Genomic DNA, 15448 nt, shown 5'->3' with positions numbered 1-15448 from the left:
CTACTTTAGAATAAAACACATATGCAAGTTGATTCTGAAAGAAAAAAATATAAAGTTTTGTAAAACTGGCTAAATAATATACGTACATCCAAAATTGCATACTTCCCTACTATATAATAGGTGAAAAACAGTAGGCCTATGTGACATAAGAAGTGTGTCTGAATTCACAGTACACATAAAAGAGAAGGCAAACAGTGACTCCTCTCCCGTGGCCTAATGGGATAGTAAAGTGACTATCATATGCACACTTCAGAATCTCCCCAGAAGTTAGCAGGTCATCCGGGTACTTTTCGCCTACTGTTTGGACATACTGGGCATACTGTTTTTCGCTTAGCCTACTATATAGTAGGGAAGTATGCGATTTCGGATGCAGCGCATGTCTCATCGCAGAAAGTTTTAAAAACTGTAGCCTAGCCTACTACTAAATGGCGGCGATATCTATGGACTTAATTGTTGGAGTTTTGTTCAATTTTAATATAGGAATGTTGATGAGGATAAGAAAAATTAAAGACATCTGTTATGGTCATCTTTGCTTTGGAGGCAACTTGAGTAAAACGGCTTTAGCATATATATAACAAACACCATACAAAATACTTGAACCAGAAGAGATGCAACCTGTTTTACATACAGAATACGGAAGTTAGTTGCCCATAGATCTTTATTCAGAGCAGCGACGAAAGCGAGGGCCATGTTTCCAATATGCTAAATGGCATCCACTGTAAAACGCTCCTAGCGTTCACTTGTAGCCTATTTTTTCCACAGCTCAAAGGGCCATAACCTCATTTCATAGCGTGTGACATTTAGCGGTTATGAGGTTGCTAAAAATATTCATTCAGGTAGTAAAAGTAATTCAGGTGTAGTTGTATTGGGAATATTGGCAAAAAATTTCGGTAAACTGTAATAGGCTAGGCATATATATATATATATACAGGTCCTTCTCAAAAAATTAGCATATTGTGATAAAGTTCATTATTTTCCATAATGTAATGATAAAAATTAAACTTTCATATCATACTTTCAAATATTTCAGGTCTTTTATTGTTTTAATACTGATGATTTTGGCATACAGCTCATGAAAACCAAAAATTCCTGTCTCAAAAAATTAGCATATGATGAAAAGAGTCTCTAAACAAGCTATTAACCTAATCATCTGAATCAACTAATTAATTATAAACACCTGCAAAAGATTCCTGAGGCTTTTAAAAACTCCCAGCCTGTTTCATTACTCAAAACCGCAATCATGGGTAAGACTGCCGACCTGACTGCTGTCCAGAAGGCCATCATTGACACCCTCAAGCAAGAGGGTAAGACAGAAAGAAATTTCTGAACAAATAGGCTGTTCCCAGAGTGCTGTATCAAGGCACCTCAGTGGGAAGTCTGTGGGAAGGAAAAAGTGTGGCAAAAAACGCTGCACAACGAGAAGAGGTGACCGGACCCTGAGGAAGATTGTGGAGAAGGACCGATTCCAGACCTTGGGGACCTGCGGAAGCAGTGGACTGAGTCTGGAGTAGAAACATCCAGAGCCACCGTGCACAGGCGTGTGCAGGAAATGGGCTACAGGTGCCGCATTCCCCAGGTCAAGCCACTTTTGAACCAGAAACAGCGGCAGAAGCGCCTGACCTGGGCTACAGAGAAGAAGCACTGGACTGTTGCTCAGTTTTGCATGTCATTCGGAAATCAAGGTGCCAGAGTCTGGAGGAAGACTGGGGAGAAGGACATGCCAAAATGCCTGAAGTCCAGTGTCAAGTACCCACAGTCAATGATGGTCTGGGGTGCCATGTCAACTGCTGGTGTTGGTCCACTGTGTTTTATCAAGGTCAGGGTCAATGCAGCTAGCTATCAGGAGATTTTGGAGCAGTTCATGCTTCCATCTGCTGAAAAGCTTTATGGAGATGAAGATTTCTTTTTTCAGCACGACCTGGCACCTGCTGACAGAGCCAAAACCACTGGTAAATGGTTTACTGACCATGGTATTACTGTGCTCAATTGGCCTGCCAACTCTCCTGACCTGAACCCCATAGAGAATCTGTGGGATATTGTGAAGAGAAAGTTGAGAGACGCAAGACCCAATACTCTGGATGAGCTTAAGGCCGCTATCGAAGCATCCTGGGCCTCCATAACACCTCAGCACAGGCTGATTGCCTCCATGCCACGCCGCATTGAAGCAGTCATTTCTGCAAAAGGATTCCCGACCAAGTATTGACTATTGTGTGCATAACTGAACATAATTATTTGAAGGTTGACTTTTTTTTTTTGTATTAAAAACACTTCTTTTATTGGTCGGATGAAATATGCTAATTTTTTGAGACAGGAATTTTGGGTTTTCATGAGCTGTATGCCAAAATCATCAGTATTAAAACAATAAAACACCTGAAATATTTCAGTTGGTGTGCAATGAATCTAAAATATATGAAAGTTTAATTTTTATCGTTACATTATGGAAAATAATGAACTTTATCACAATATGCTAATTTTTTGAGAAGGACCTGTATATATATAATATATATATATATATATATAGTAGTTTTTTGTGGCCGTTTCCTAACCAATCAAAGACAACTATCATTTTAAAATGTGATTCAGAAGTTCGAGAGTTTGATATAAGCGCAGACGAGGGACTACTTTTATGTGGCAGTGCCTCCAAAAGAGGAGTGAACTCAACTCTGGCGGACGGACACATGTGCTCGCTGCGGTTTGATAGTCCTGTGTAGGGGCGGATGAATACCATGTGTGAGTGAGTAAGTGAGTGTGTGAGTGAGAGAGAGAGAGAGAGAGAGAGAGAGAGAGAGAGAGAGAGTGGTGTGTGTGTGTGTGTGTGAGAGAGAGAGAGAGAGAGAGAGAGAGAGAGAGAGACAGAAAGTGAGGGAGGGAGAGCCATAATGACTGTTACTACTCCCAGTGTAAATCAGTTTTTCGGCGCACAGACACATGAGCGTTCGCTAGAGAACGTACGCAGGGAATTTAAACCCCCTGTACTCAAACACACAATAAGCTTATTTTAATCACCATCATTTAATAATGTGTCAACACCGTAGCACACAATAGGAGGAAGTTTGTTTGCTGTCCGCGGAGATTTCTCGCACTTTTTGCGGGACCATGGCGCTGGAGCTGGTGGGCAAGCGCTGCCTGTGCGCGAGCGGCGGAGGGTCTCTGGAGCTCGCGAGCATCTCGCGCTGGAGCTGGAGATCCGGAGTCATCCGCGCGACCTCTGACGCGCCTGCTCTGATGACGGTAAAACGCTTACTTACTTCACGACTGTTATTTAGGAGAACTGTTAAAACATACGCTCGTTTTGAGGCTTTTCAGTTGATAGCCTATAACGTATACAAATTGCCTTTATCTTGTTTGTCAGATGAAAAGTTTGACGGAACTACTGATATGACGGCGAAAGTTGATTGTATTGAAAGCTGATACGTTTGTTTATATCCGTTGTTTAGCTAACAAACATTAAGGCGGATTATACTATTTGTCGAAGGCTGGGCGTGTTACTATGATAGAGAAAAAACAAGTGTGTGAGAGAGAGTGTGTGTGTGTGTGTGTGTGTGAGAGAGAGAGAGAGAGAGAGAGTGAGTGAGAGTGTGTGTGTGTGTGTGTGTGTGAGAGAGAGAGAGAGAGAGAGAGAGCGAGTGAGTCTGTCTGTCTGTATGTCTGTCTGTGTGTGTGTGTGTGTGTGTGTGTGGCTTCACTCAGACTAATCGGCTGTTGTGAGTTTACTGCACTGCCGCTGTAGCGCCTAATGACTCCAGCACAGCACTGAAAGCTTCATCGCGAGTAGATTCCTTAATTATCTTCATATATTGATATTTACTTGAAAAATACCTTGAGAAAGAAAGGATACACTTTACATTATTGCACATAAACAGTCAATAGTACTCAATTACATTATCATGCAATGTGCATTACGAGCATTTGTTTGCATCTAATATTTTGGTGTGTATCCACATTCAGGATTCCCACAGTCATGGGACACTTAAGAAATAGGAATTTAGAAATGGAAAAGTAATAGAAATTGTGTGTGTGTGTGTGTGTGTGTGTGTGTGTGTATAATACATACACACACACACACACACACACACACACACACACATATATATATATATATATATATATATATATATATATATATAAACATATATATATATATATGTAAACATATGCACACTAAATATTTCAGTCTAAATATCTGTTGAAGATGCTTATTGAAAACCAAAGCATTTTTAAAAATCCATAAAGCCAACACCAACGTCTGGAAAAGCCATGGATATTCATTATTGAAGAGCTGTGGGAACCCTGCGTGTTACTAAATGCATGTTGACTCCAGGAAAGCCATTATAGTTCCAGTGGATTGAATCTTCACCGGCACCCTGTGTACTGCAGTACAGACAATATTTGCATTTTTACAACCGTGAAGCTAATTATGAGGGTCAAAGGCACACTCTCCTCCTACACTAGTGCTCAGCGAAAGAGCAGATCACTCTCTGAGGATCGTACTGATCGTGGCAGTTTTTTATGGTGATTTAAAGTCTAAATCAAATGTATACAATGTATTCCAATGGGGTGCAAAAAAGAGAGAATTATTATGTTTTATTCATTCTCTCTGATGTCAGTGTTTATGTGCATTGATAGTCACGCTGTTGTTTGCTCCCAGCTGAGTGTGTGTGTGTGTGTGTGTGTGTGTGTGTGTGTGTGTGTGTGTGTGTGTGTGTGTGTGTGTGTGTGAATGAGATAGAAAGAATGTGTGTGACTGGTTATTACTGGCTTGGTTGCTCATATCATTTGCGGTCTGATTGATTGACAGAGGCTTGCATTCATGTGTGTGCAAATCGGTCATTAATTTTTCCGTACAGGTGCGGTATTGCTTGTATATCTAGTGTGTGTGTGAGTGAGTGTGTGTGTGTGTGTGTGTGTCTATTTGTTTAACAATGTCTTTCTGGTTGTAAACTCACACCAACAGGATTTTCTTACTGTATGAGAGTTTGTCACCCTCTGTGCAGTCAATTATTTTAGATAAAACTGTAATCTTATTATAGTACTAGGCTATTTATTTGGAAAGTGTCCTCAGTTTCTTCTCTGAAGAATCTCTCTGGTGTTACAGCTGTATTTTTAAAGCTGGGAATATACATGCGAGTTTGGTTTGTTTATCAGAACAGCTGTCGGTTTCCTCTCCTGGTGTATTTATGTGTTTGTGTTTCATGAGATTGTAAGCGCTGCAAGTGTGTTAGTGTGTATTCGTCTTTGGGGATTCATATCTTTTACACCATTGGCTAGACAATGTCCCCGTGGCAACAGAGGCTTAGCCGTGTGACTGACAGCTTTCCCTGAGTTACAACCTCCTGCCGTGTTAGTACACATACACACACACACACACGCACACACACACACACAGAGAGAGAAGGATATCTCCTAATGCTTCTCATCTCCTTCACAACCTGTTGTTTTACTACACTGTATTCTCATGGGTTAACCACAAGCGCTGCTTTACTTTAACTTCCAACAATCTACAATGTGTCTTGACAGCTTATGCACTATTTTTAGTTTTAAAACTACAGGAACTTTTAATGGGATAATAAAGGAACGTGTGATATGGAACAGTTGCAGTTCTGGATTCTGATTGGTTCAATATGGCTTACAATTACAAAAATGTCAACAGCTATGGATTAAATGTAGAATAATTAATATAATGGCTTTAGATTTGTATACTTAAATGGGACCGGTTTCCCCAAAACTGAGGGTTCGGTCATCATATACTCACTCTCACGTTATTCCAAAGACATTCACTCATCTTCAGAACATGTTTTTAATAAAACATTAAAGATTCTGTTCATCCATTGGAAGTAAAATATTTTATGCTCATAAAAGTTCATTAAGACGAATAATCCATATTAATCAAGTGGCTTAATACAAGTCTTCTGATAAGACACAATCACTTCTTATATTGTACACATTTTATTTAGGCCTTGTAAAAAATCTTCATTTGTGTCTCGAAGATGAACGAAAGTCTTTGGAACGATATGGGTTGAACTAACCTTTAAATATTTGGAAACCTTAAATCAGTATATAATGATGCATATTTAAGAAAAACACACACACATTAAATTAGGGGCTATTTCTACCGATCTGTCTTTAAAATGACCCTTTATAACAATATCAATGGAAAATTGAGCTATTTTACAAAGTGGTACAATTTTTATTTAAAAAGTAAGAATGAAGGTGCGTCCCAAACCCCATCACTAAATCTAACATCACTGGGATGTAAGCAGATCCGAAAACGTAATCGCACAAATGGTGATTGTACGAATTAATAAGAATTAGCCACCGATTCGCCAATACATAAAATAGTTATAAATTGCCAATAGGATTGGTGTAACCTAATGTATTTAGCTCGAATCAGTCATATTAAATTAGATTTCTGACTTTGAAAAGCAAATCGACAGTCCTATAATGTGATTGTGTATTGTAATGCTGCGCATCATACCTTTTAGCCATAACAATATTCACAATATCTCTCAGCCGCTTGTATTATTATAAAATTTTTAACATAGAATCTATATTGCAATCTAATCTACTTGAGACACAATTATGATGGATTTATTTGTGCAGACAGTGTTTCTGTTTTGATTGCACAAGTATGTTGCAGTGATATTCATTCTGTGATATCATTCGTCTGATGCAGACATTTATTAATTTCATCTGCGTGTGTTTTATCGACTTGCTCTGATAGTACTCTAATTCTGATCTGCACTGCATTAACTAAAGCCAGATGTCTCTGCTTGGCCTCGTCTCTGTCTTGTCCCCCCCCCCCCCCCTCTCTCTCTCTCTCTCTCTCTCTCTCTCTCTCTCTCTCTCTCTCTCTCTCTGTCTGGTTGAGTATGTGTGTACTGTGCTCTATTTAAGCACTCCTCTCCCCCTCCCCATCCGTACATGTGTTCACACTGATGGCCGTATTCCAGCTCTCTGCACGTGTGTGTGTCTGTCTACACACACACACAAACACACACACACACACCGATACAGATATATGGTTCTGCAGTGTCAGAGACACGGGTTGAATTTCATCAGCTCATTCGGAGAGAAGAAAAACATTTTTAAACCATCTCTCTCCCTTTCCAATGTCTTGTTGACGTAATGTGTGATTTCTTGTTTATATGTATGTGTGACGCTCTAAGTCTGTCTGCCTGCAAAATGTCCGTCGTGTGCTCTATATACAGCTTTCTTCTCATTTGACCCTTGACCTTTGGCAGATGGTTTGAAGCTGTGCCAGGGAAGCAATGTGTGATTCTGCAGAGCAGACAGATTTTGTGTGTGTGTGTGTGTGTGTGTGTGTGTGTGTGTGCGCGCTGTAGCTTATCTCCTGAAATGCATAAGAAGTCCAGCTCAGGCTGTTTGATTGTAGATCTAAGCTTTGCTGAGACACACACACAACTATACAAAGCTGTTTTAACTCCCACTCTGTCATTTCTCCTTCTGATGATGCATTACTTGTATTGATGTGTGTGTGTGTGTGTGTGTGAGAGAGAGAGAGAGAGAGAGAGAGAGAGAGAGAGCGAGAGAGAGAGAGAGAGAGAATATCCTATTAGTCCTGCAGAATCTGTGAAATCATCCTCGTCTTTTGATTTTAGGGCCCCGGGGAGTTCGGTGTCTGTATGGTTGTTTCGGATGTTTGTGTAATCGTGATCGTCTCTTTAGCTCTCACAGTATCTGTGTGAATGTTTGCGTGTCTTTATATGTGCGGAGGAGAGAGTGTGAAAGCGAGAGAGAGCGTCTGTGTTTGGCAGACAGAAGAGAGAGAGAGTTTGTTTAAACTGGAATATTATGCATGACAGAATCACAGTCACGGGACTGGTGTCCAACGCTCACTCCTCCTGTGAAAGAAGGCCTGCTGCTGCTTTACTAGAATAATATGAGGATATTAAAGGACACTATATCCTCTCTGCTGTCATACACACTAAAACTAGCTCATCAAGTCATTATTATGTTCACTAGCAGTGTGTCTGGGTCACACCTTAATGACACACACACACACAGTTCTCCACCACACCTAACCACACACACTCCAGTGCTCACATCCACCAGACCCTCATCTCAAACGGGTTCAGATCATACGATATAATGCATGTCATTTAGCTAATTAATAACACTGTACTAAGAGATCAGTTTACTTATGAAAATATTTTGCTTTACATTACAGTGTTCGTGTTGCACATTAATTTAATTGCATAATAATTACTTTTCAATTAATATAAATTACTATTTTTAAATATGTTTTATCAGTGTTTCATTTGCAATTTAATCTTTGTAAATTACACAGAAAATAATGCAATAATAAAAAATACAAGAAAAGAATATATATATATATACGTATACCTGTACACACACACATTACAATTTTGATACATATATCCACATACATTATTTACACGTATAACACTTGCTCGAAAGGGAGTGGAAAGAAGTATAATTTGTGCAATTTTAAAGTATATTTAAAAATTTTAATGGCGTATAGGAGATTGTTGCTCTAGTAATTTAACATGCCTGTCACACATTGTGTGTTCATGTAGCTGTGCGTTGACTTAATAAACATGCTCGCATTTTCTCTGCCTTCATCTGTCTCTTTTTTCCTCTCTTGTTCTGTCTGTCTTTCTCTATCTCTCTCTTTCTCTCTCACCCGCCCACCTTTCCTTCCTCTCTCTCCGCTCAGTAAATTATTGATCAGTGAGGCGCCTCCGTGGATCACAGAGTTTGTGAATGTGTGTGTGTGTGTGTTTGCGTGTTTGCACTCAGCGCTAAAGACAGTATGTACAACAGACACGAACACGCTCACACAAAGTCACATGATAGTCTCATTCTACTATGTTGGCAGCATGCTTTTATTCCCCAGACTCTCAGACACACACACACACACACACACACACACACACACACACACACACACACACACACACACACACACACACACACACACACACACACACACACACACACACACACACACACACACACACACACACACACACACACACACACACACAGTGTCAGTTTCATCAGGAACACAACCAGACCCATCTCATTCACTCCTCGCTTGTGTTGCAGAAATTATTGGTACAGATTATTACGGTTAGCAGAATATATTTACACGTACATCTCTTCGAAAACCAACCGTAAAAAAAAGAGTGTGTGGTTTGACAGACAGGAAGGCTGTGTGTGTGTGTGTGTGTGTGTGTGTTTGTTTGTGTGAGTGTGTGTGAATGCTGATGCTATGAGCACATTTCTGCCTGAGCGTTGGCTGTGGTCCAGGCTGAAATCTGATGCCGGTGAATGTTTCCCTCCCACAAGCCTCAGGGAAGTGTTTACTGAGAGAGAGTGTGTGTGTGTAAATGTTTCTGTCCTGCAGTCTGTCAATAAGAGATACTGCAGAAGTGTGAGTATGCAATGCTTGAGTTGATTTGCAGGTGTGCCTGTGAGTTTGTATGCATGTGTGTGTGCGCCCATCTGACTGTATGAGTGAAGCACTACTCTGACCTGTTACAGCTTGTCAGCGCTTCATGGCCGAACAGCTCGGCGCGCACACACACACGTGTGTGTGTGTGTGTGTGTGTGTGTGTGTGTGTGTGTGTGTGTGTGCGTGCGAGAATAGCAGAAAAAAGCCTCTTGTTAGCTCACTCACATCTTATAAATACCATCTGAGAAACACATATACACACCCAAAGAAGGCACACATACATCATCATAATTACATACACGGCAGAAAAAACAGTCGCTGTGAAAAATGACAACCTAATGTGATGGTAGACACATTTCACATTGGCAGGACAGATGAAGCTCAGTGTAAATGTATGTGTGTGTGTGTGTGGATTCAAAAGGCAGCAGGACTGGTTCCTATGACTAATGATCTCCTCTAAATGAATAATTGCTGTTTTCCGTTCACGCTCGCCCTTTTTATACACACTTTCGGTCAAGCAGACAGGCACACACACATCTCAGAGATAATGGCAAGAGAGCACGTAAATCACCTCAGTGTCCGACACGCATCCTTACACCGGGAGAGAGAGAGAGAGAGAGAGAGAGAGAGTTTGAGTGTGTCTTTGTGTGAAAGAGACCGTGAGAAGATGAAGGGGAAAGGTGAGCATGAAAGACAGCTGAAAGAAAAGGAGTTGAGGGAGATGGAGAGACGGAGAGAGACTGAGACAGTGATGTTGGTAGCATAGCAACTCAAAAATGGTCCTTTTTCACTCCTCTCTGTTCTGTCTCTCTCTCTCTCACTCTCAGAGGATCTTGACCAATGACAACATGTGTCCCTGCGATGCATAATATTTTAGGGCTATTTTTCTCTTTCTGTTGAGTGTGACAAACTATCTTTGGCACACACACACACACAGGCACACAGAGACACATCGGTATGCTTAATAATGTGTGAAGTTTGCTATTCTAGACTGAATAGAGGATGGTGAACTGTGTTACTCTTATGTCTCTCGAAAAGCATTTCAGATCTGCATTCAAAAACACAAGATGTAGAATGTAGTGAATGTTTGATTTGGTTAAACTTTATTTTGATCGTCCACTTTAGACTTTCTACTAAGTAACCTCGCAACTATATGTCAAGTTGTCAACTAACTCTCATTAGAGTTTTAGTAGACTGTTGGGTTAGTTTTAGATGTAGTTAGTTGATATACTAGTTGCAAAGTAAGTTATAGTCAGTAAAATGTCTGTTGGGGAGCATCAAAATAAAGTGTCAGCAGATATTAAGCAGATAGTCTACTAATACTCTAATGGCTTGTAGTTGACATGTAGTTGCAAAGGTACTTATAGTTATTTATTACGGCGCTTTTCCACTGTATGGTTCATCTCGGTATGGCTCACTTTTGGGGGTTTGTCCACTGTGTACAGTACCTAGTACTTCGTACTTTTTTTAGTACCACCGTGGTTTAGGTTCCAAGCGAGTCTTACTGATACTTAAATGTGATGTGTAAACACTGCAGATCACTGATTGTTCAGAGAGAAATGTCACTACCAGCTTCATTGGAATTACGACACGAGTCACCAAACCTGCTAGATTTAAATAGACAGCAACAGCCACCGCAGTATAATTTGTTTGCACAACTTTTTTTAAAAGACTTGCTTAAAATGACCGCCGTGCGCAACTTGAAAAAATAAATGGCTGTATAAATTTCACTGCAGTAGAGGATACAGTGCAAAAATATCTCAATTTAATATTCAAACAGAACTTTTAAATGCACATACGGTGCTCAAATTTGGGGTCAATAATTTGAATGATCAAATCAATCTTGTCCAAAATATTCTTAAGTTACATTCAGAAGTTTGAATAAAACTTCTAAATGCAGTTATGCTTAATCGAATGCTTAGTCAAACATTTGCACATTTAAATCGTATCGTACATTTAAATCAAACATACAAATATACCCAGAATGTCCAAAAATGCTGATTATATTATAATTACACTTTTACCCAAAGCATCTTATTGTGCTTTCAGGCTATACTTTTTCTCAGTGCCTTGGAAATCAAACCTGTGACCTTGGGAGTTGCTGTACCAATTGATTACAAATTTCCAAAATACTAAATTGAACATTTAAAAGTTTGAGTTGAATGTTCAAGCGTGCCTATTCTGGCCAAATAATACAAAATCTAACATTCAAAAGTTCAAATTAAAAAGGCCTATGATACCCAAAACTTCTGTATCGATCATTCAAATGTTTATATCGAATTTCTAAATGCACACATGACACATACATTTGCATAATCGAGCATTTAAACATTCAAATCAAATTTTCGAATGCCCAAAATAATTTGAATTCAACATTCTGGATCATACGTTTGAAAGGTTGAATCAATCTCCCAAATTAACTTAAAATGTCCAAAATATTCTGAAATTATTATTTTTTTTTAATAAAAAATACATAGAAGCAGAGATACTCCACCTCTTTATGCCCTCACCTGCTAATTACCGTGTATTCTGAATCACTGCGAGTGTGGCTAGATCAGTGCTGTATTAATATTGAGTTACTGTTTGGTGACTTCGTGATTCCGATCTGCCACAGATTGAGCAGTATTGTCACGCTGCAGTAGGGCTGGATGGCTCATTGCAGCCGTTGAGTGAGTTTTAATTTAGTCTGGTTCAGTCATCAGCCAGAAGCAGCGCTTGTGACGCTGTGATGACACTGGGTGACAAATACGAGTGACATCATTGAATTCAGACCTACAAATGAAAATGTGTTTTTTGGTTCTGAGCTGGGGTGATATAGACATCACTGTGTGATCTGATGTGTGTGTGTCTGAGATTGTTTCATCATGAACATAAGTAATCGTTTTAATTTTGGGTTCATGTTGTGTGTGAGCGTGTAAGCAGGCTTTTGTGTGCGAGTAGTTATGTGGTTACGTATGCTTTTGGTGTGTTGACTTTTGTTTCTAATTTACTAATTTATCACTTTTGAATGGATTATTAATTAGCTGCATCAATCAAGTTAATTGTGAACACATGCGTCTGCACATGTACCTCTGTGTCTGTACATACATTCGCAAGCTACCAACCCTCTCTCTGTCTCTATACGCTAGGTGTGTGTGCACTGGGACGGCGAGCAGAGCGCGGACAGGAAGTGGAGGAGACTGCGAGAGGAATGTGAGGTGGTTTTGCTGGAGCAGGAACTGGTCTGGGCCGCCAGAAGAACCGGCTCAAACGGCAGCGGCAGCGCACAGGAGAAGAGGAGACTGCAACCCGCCCTGGTGAGTCCACATAAAGCCTGGAAGTACTGCCACTCACACTATACACAGACCCTCTGATGCATATTATACGCAAAAATGGAAAGAGCTTGAAACTGATTGACTGGATTAATGCAGCCAGAGTTGGGTTTTTATCAGTCTGGTTGTTTTTATTTAAGGAGATGTTGTGTAATAAAAATATTACTATATTAAATATGTATCTAAATATATGAGATGAGAAGCTTAGACTGATTGCAATATGAATTCTTAAAATGATTCTTGAATGATTGAAAAATACACGTTTTCATTTGTTATATAGGGTATGTATGTATGTATGTATACAATTCCATTCAAATTATACACTCACCTAAAGGATTATTAGGAACACCTGTTCAATTTCTCATTAAAGAGTAACTAAACACTAAAACAACTTTTTTTAGTTACTTTTCTGTAAGAATGGAGCTTCATAAATGCTGTTCATTGATTCGAGTACATTTTTTGACATTTGGGTATAAAGTGTTTTACTTTTCAAATATATGGTGTAAAAACGTCTGAGTGCTGCCCTCTTCAGGTTAAACGGAAAGCTCCTGCAGTAGGGGTACTCGCTGACGTAGAATACTCTCTGACGTCACTCTGTCACGCCCTTGGTGCGAGCTCACCCGACCCTTGGCAGCCACTGGTATAAAAACATCTGGTTCCGTCAAAACTACTGTAGCGGGTCAGGAGTTGGAATTACGAGTATTGAAAACGGATAGATATATATTAGCATATAGTTAGCATAGCATTTATATAGTTATTTAGATTATTTAGTGTAGCCTAGGTAGTTAATCTCGCCTATCGCTCCAGTGTGCAACCTGCATTTTACGTGGGATTGCTTCTCCAACGCAATGGAGGTGGAAATGGGCTTCTCCACACAGCTCGCGCTGTCAAACGCTGCTCTTCATACCTGCATGAACTCCACCACCGCAGCGGCGTCATGATGTGAGTGAGCATATATTTTTAATCACAATTTATGTTCCTTCTTATTAGGCTAAAGTTAATCCTCTGGTGTCGACAAACACGCCGACGCGATTTGCTAATTGTTTTTTTCACATAGCAGCAAAATATAATGAACTTAATAGTAATAATAATCCTGGAAAAAATTCCCTCAAAATGACTGAATATGAGAATAATCGGATGCCGATCGCGATGCGGGAGTTAAGACCGCAGTTTGAGCTGGTGTCCACAGACAATTCACCCTCTGAAGTATTTCACAATCTGTTCAGTTACTGGGATTTTCACGCACAACCATTTCTAGGGTTTACAAAGAATGGTTTGAAAAGGGAAAAACATCCAGTATACTGCAGTCCTGTGGGCGAAAATGCCTTGTTGATGCTAGAGGTCAGAGGAGAATGGGCCGACTGATTCAAGCTGATAGAAGAGCAACTTTGACTGGAATAACCACTCGTTACAGCCGAGGTATGCAGTAAAGCATTTGTGAAGCCACAACACGCACAACCTTGAGGGGGATGGGCTACAACAGCAGAAGACCCCACTGGGTACCACTCATCTCCACTACAAATATGAAAAAGAGGCTACAATTTGCAAGAGCTCACCAAAATTGGACAGTTGAAGACTGGAAAAATGTTGCCTGGTCTGATGAGTCTCGATTTCTGTTGATACATTCAGATGGTAGAGTCAGAATTTGGCGTAAACAGAATGATAACATGGATCCATCATGCCTTGTTACCACTGTGCAGGGTGGTGGTGCTGTAATGGTGTGGGGGATGTTTTCTTGGCTCACTTTAGGCCCCTTAGTGCCAATTGGGCATCGTTTAAATGCCACGGCCTACCTGAGCATTGTTTCTGACCATGTCCATCCCTTTATGGCCACCATGTACCCATCCTCTGATGGCTACTTCCAGCAGGATAATCATTTCAAATTGGTTTCTTGAACATGACAATGAGTTCACTGTACTAAAATGGCCCCCACAGTCACCAGATCTCAACCCAATAGAGAATCTTTGGGATGTGGTGGAACGGGAGCTTCGTGCCCTGGATGTGCATCCCACAAATCTCCATCAACTGCAAGATGCTATCCTATCAATATGAGCCAACATTTCTAAAGAATGCTTTCAGCACCTTGTTGAATCAATACCACGTAGAATTAAGGCGGAAGGGGGTCAAACACAGTATTAGTATGGTGTTCCTAATAATCCTTTAGGTGAGTGTAAATGTTAACAAACAAACTTTTAAACAGTAGTGTGTATATATATATATATATATATAACAAATAAAAATTATTTATAAATAAACCTATGTAATATATTTTCATTTAAACATTAATATAAATATAAGATATTATTATTAATATTGTTTATTTATTAATAATATTTATATTTTTACTTAGACACGCGCACACACACATAGGCCTATATATATAAATAAAATAAACAATGTTAATAAATACAGCTATTTAATAAATATTTTTATTTAAACACAAATTAACAATAAATACATTTTTACATATTATTATTATTATTATTCATTTATTTATTTAAAAAAAAAACACAAATGTGTATTTTTAACTATACATTTCAGTTATTAATGACTCAGCAAAGAATGAATGAAACTGATGGGCTTTTGTTTTCATTCCTGTTTCCACTGTTAGAGACTGACTGATGTGTCCCTTTTATATGTCCTGTTAGACTGAGTCATTAGCTGCCATCTGTGTTATAAAGATACAAAAAAGAAGAAA

The 15448-nt window shown here is 39.5% G+C and overlaps 1 protein-coding gene across 1 annotated transcript in view; it reads left to right on the top strand.

The window, feature by feature from the left end:
- Positions 1-2819: 2819 nt before the first annotated feature.
- jmjd1ca (jumonji domain containing 1Ca) overlaps positions 2820-15448 on the top strand; it is a 63320-nt gene continuing 50691 nt past the window's right edge. Inside the window, exons 1-2 of the mRNA XM_077238403.1 lie at positions 2820-3231; positions 12568-12735. Of these exons, the coding sequence (XP_077094518.1) occupies positions 3097-3231; positions 12568-12735 (303 nt within the window). The 5' untranslated portion in view covers positions 2820-3096. The remainder of the gene's footprint in view (positions 3232-12567; positions 12736-15448) is intronic.

The sequence above is a fragment of the Siphateles boraxobius genome, unplaced genomic scaffold (genome assembly GCF_051911475.1).
Source record: "Siphateles boraxobius isolate OS27281-9 unplaced genomic scaffold, OSU_SipBor_1 22, whole genome shotgun sequence".
In the NCBI taxonomy this organism is placed as follows: Eukaryota; Metazoa; Chordata; class Actinopteri; order Cypriniformes; family Leuciscidae; genus Siphateles; species Siphateles boraxobius.
Note: the sequence above shows the minus strand (reverse complement) of the source record. Positions and strands in the feature narration are given on the sequence as shown.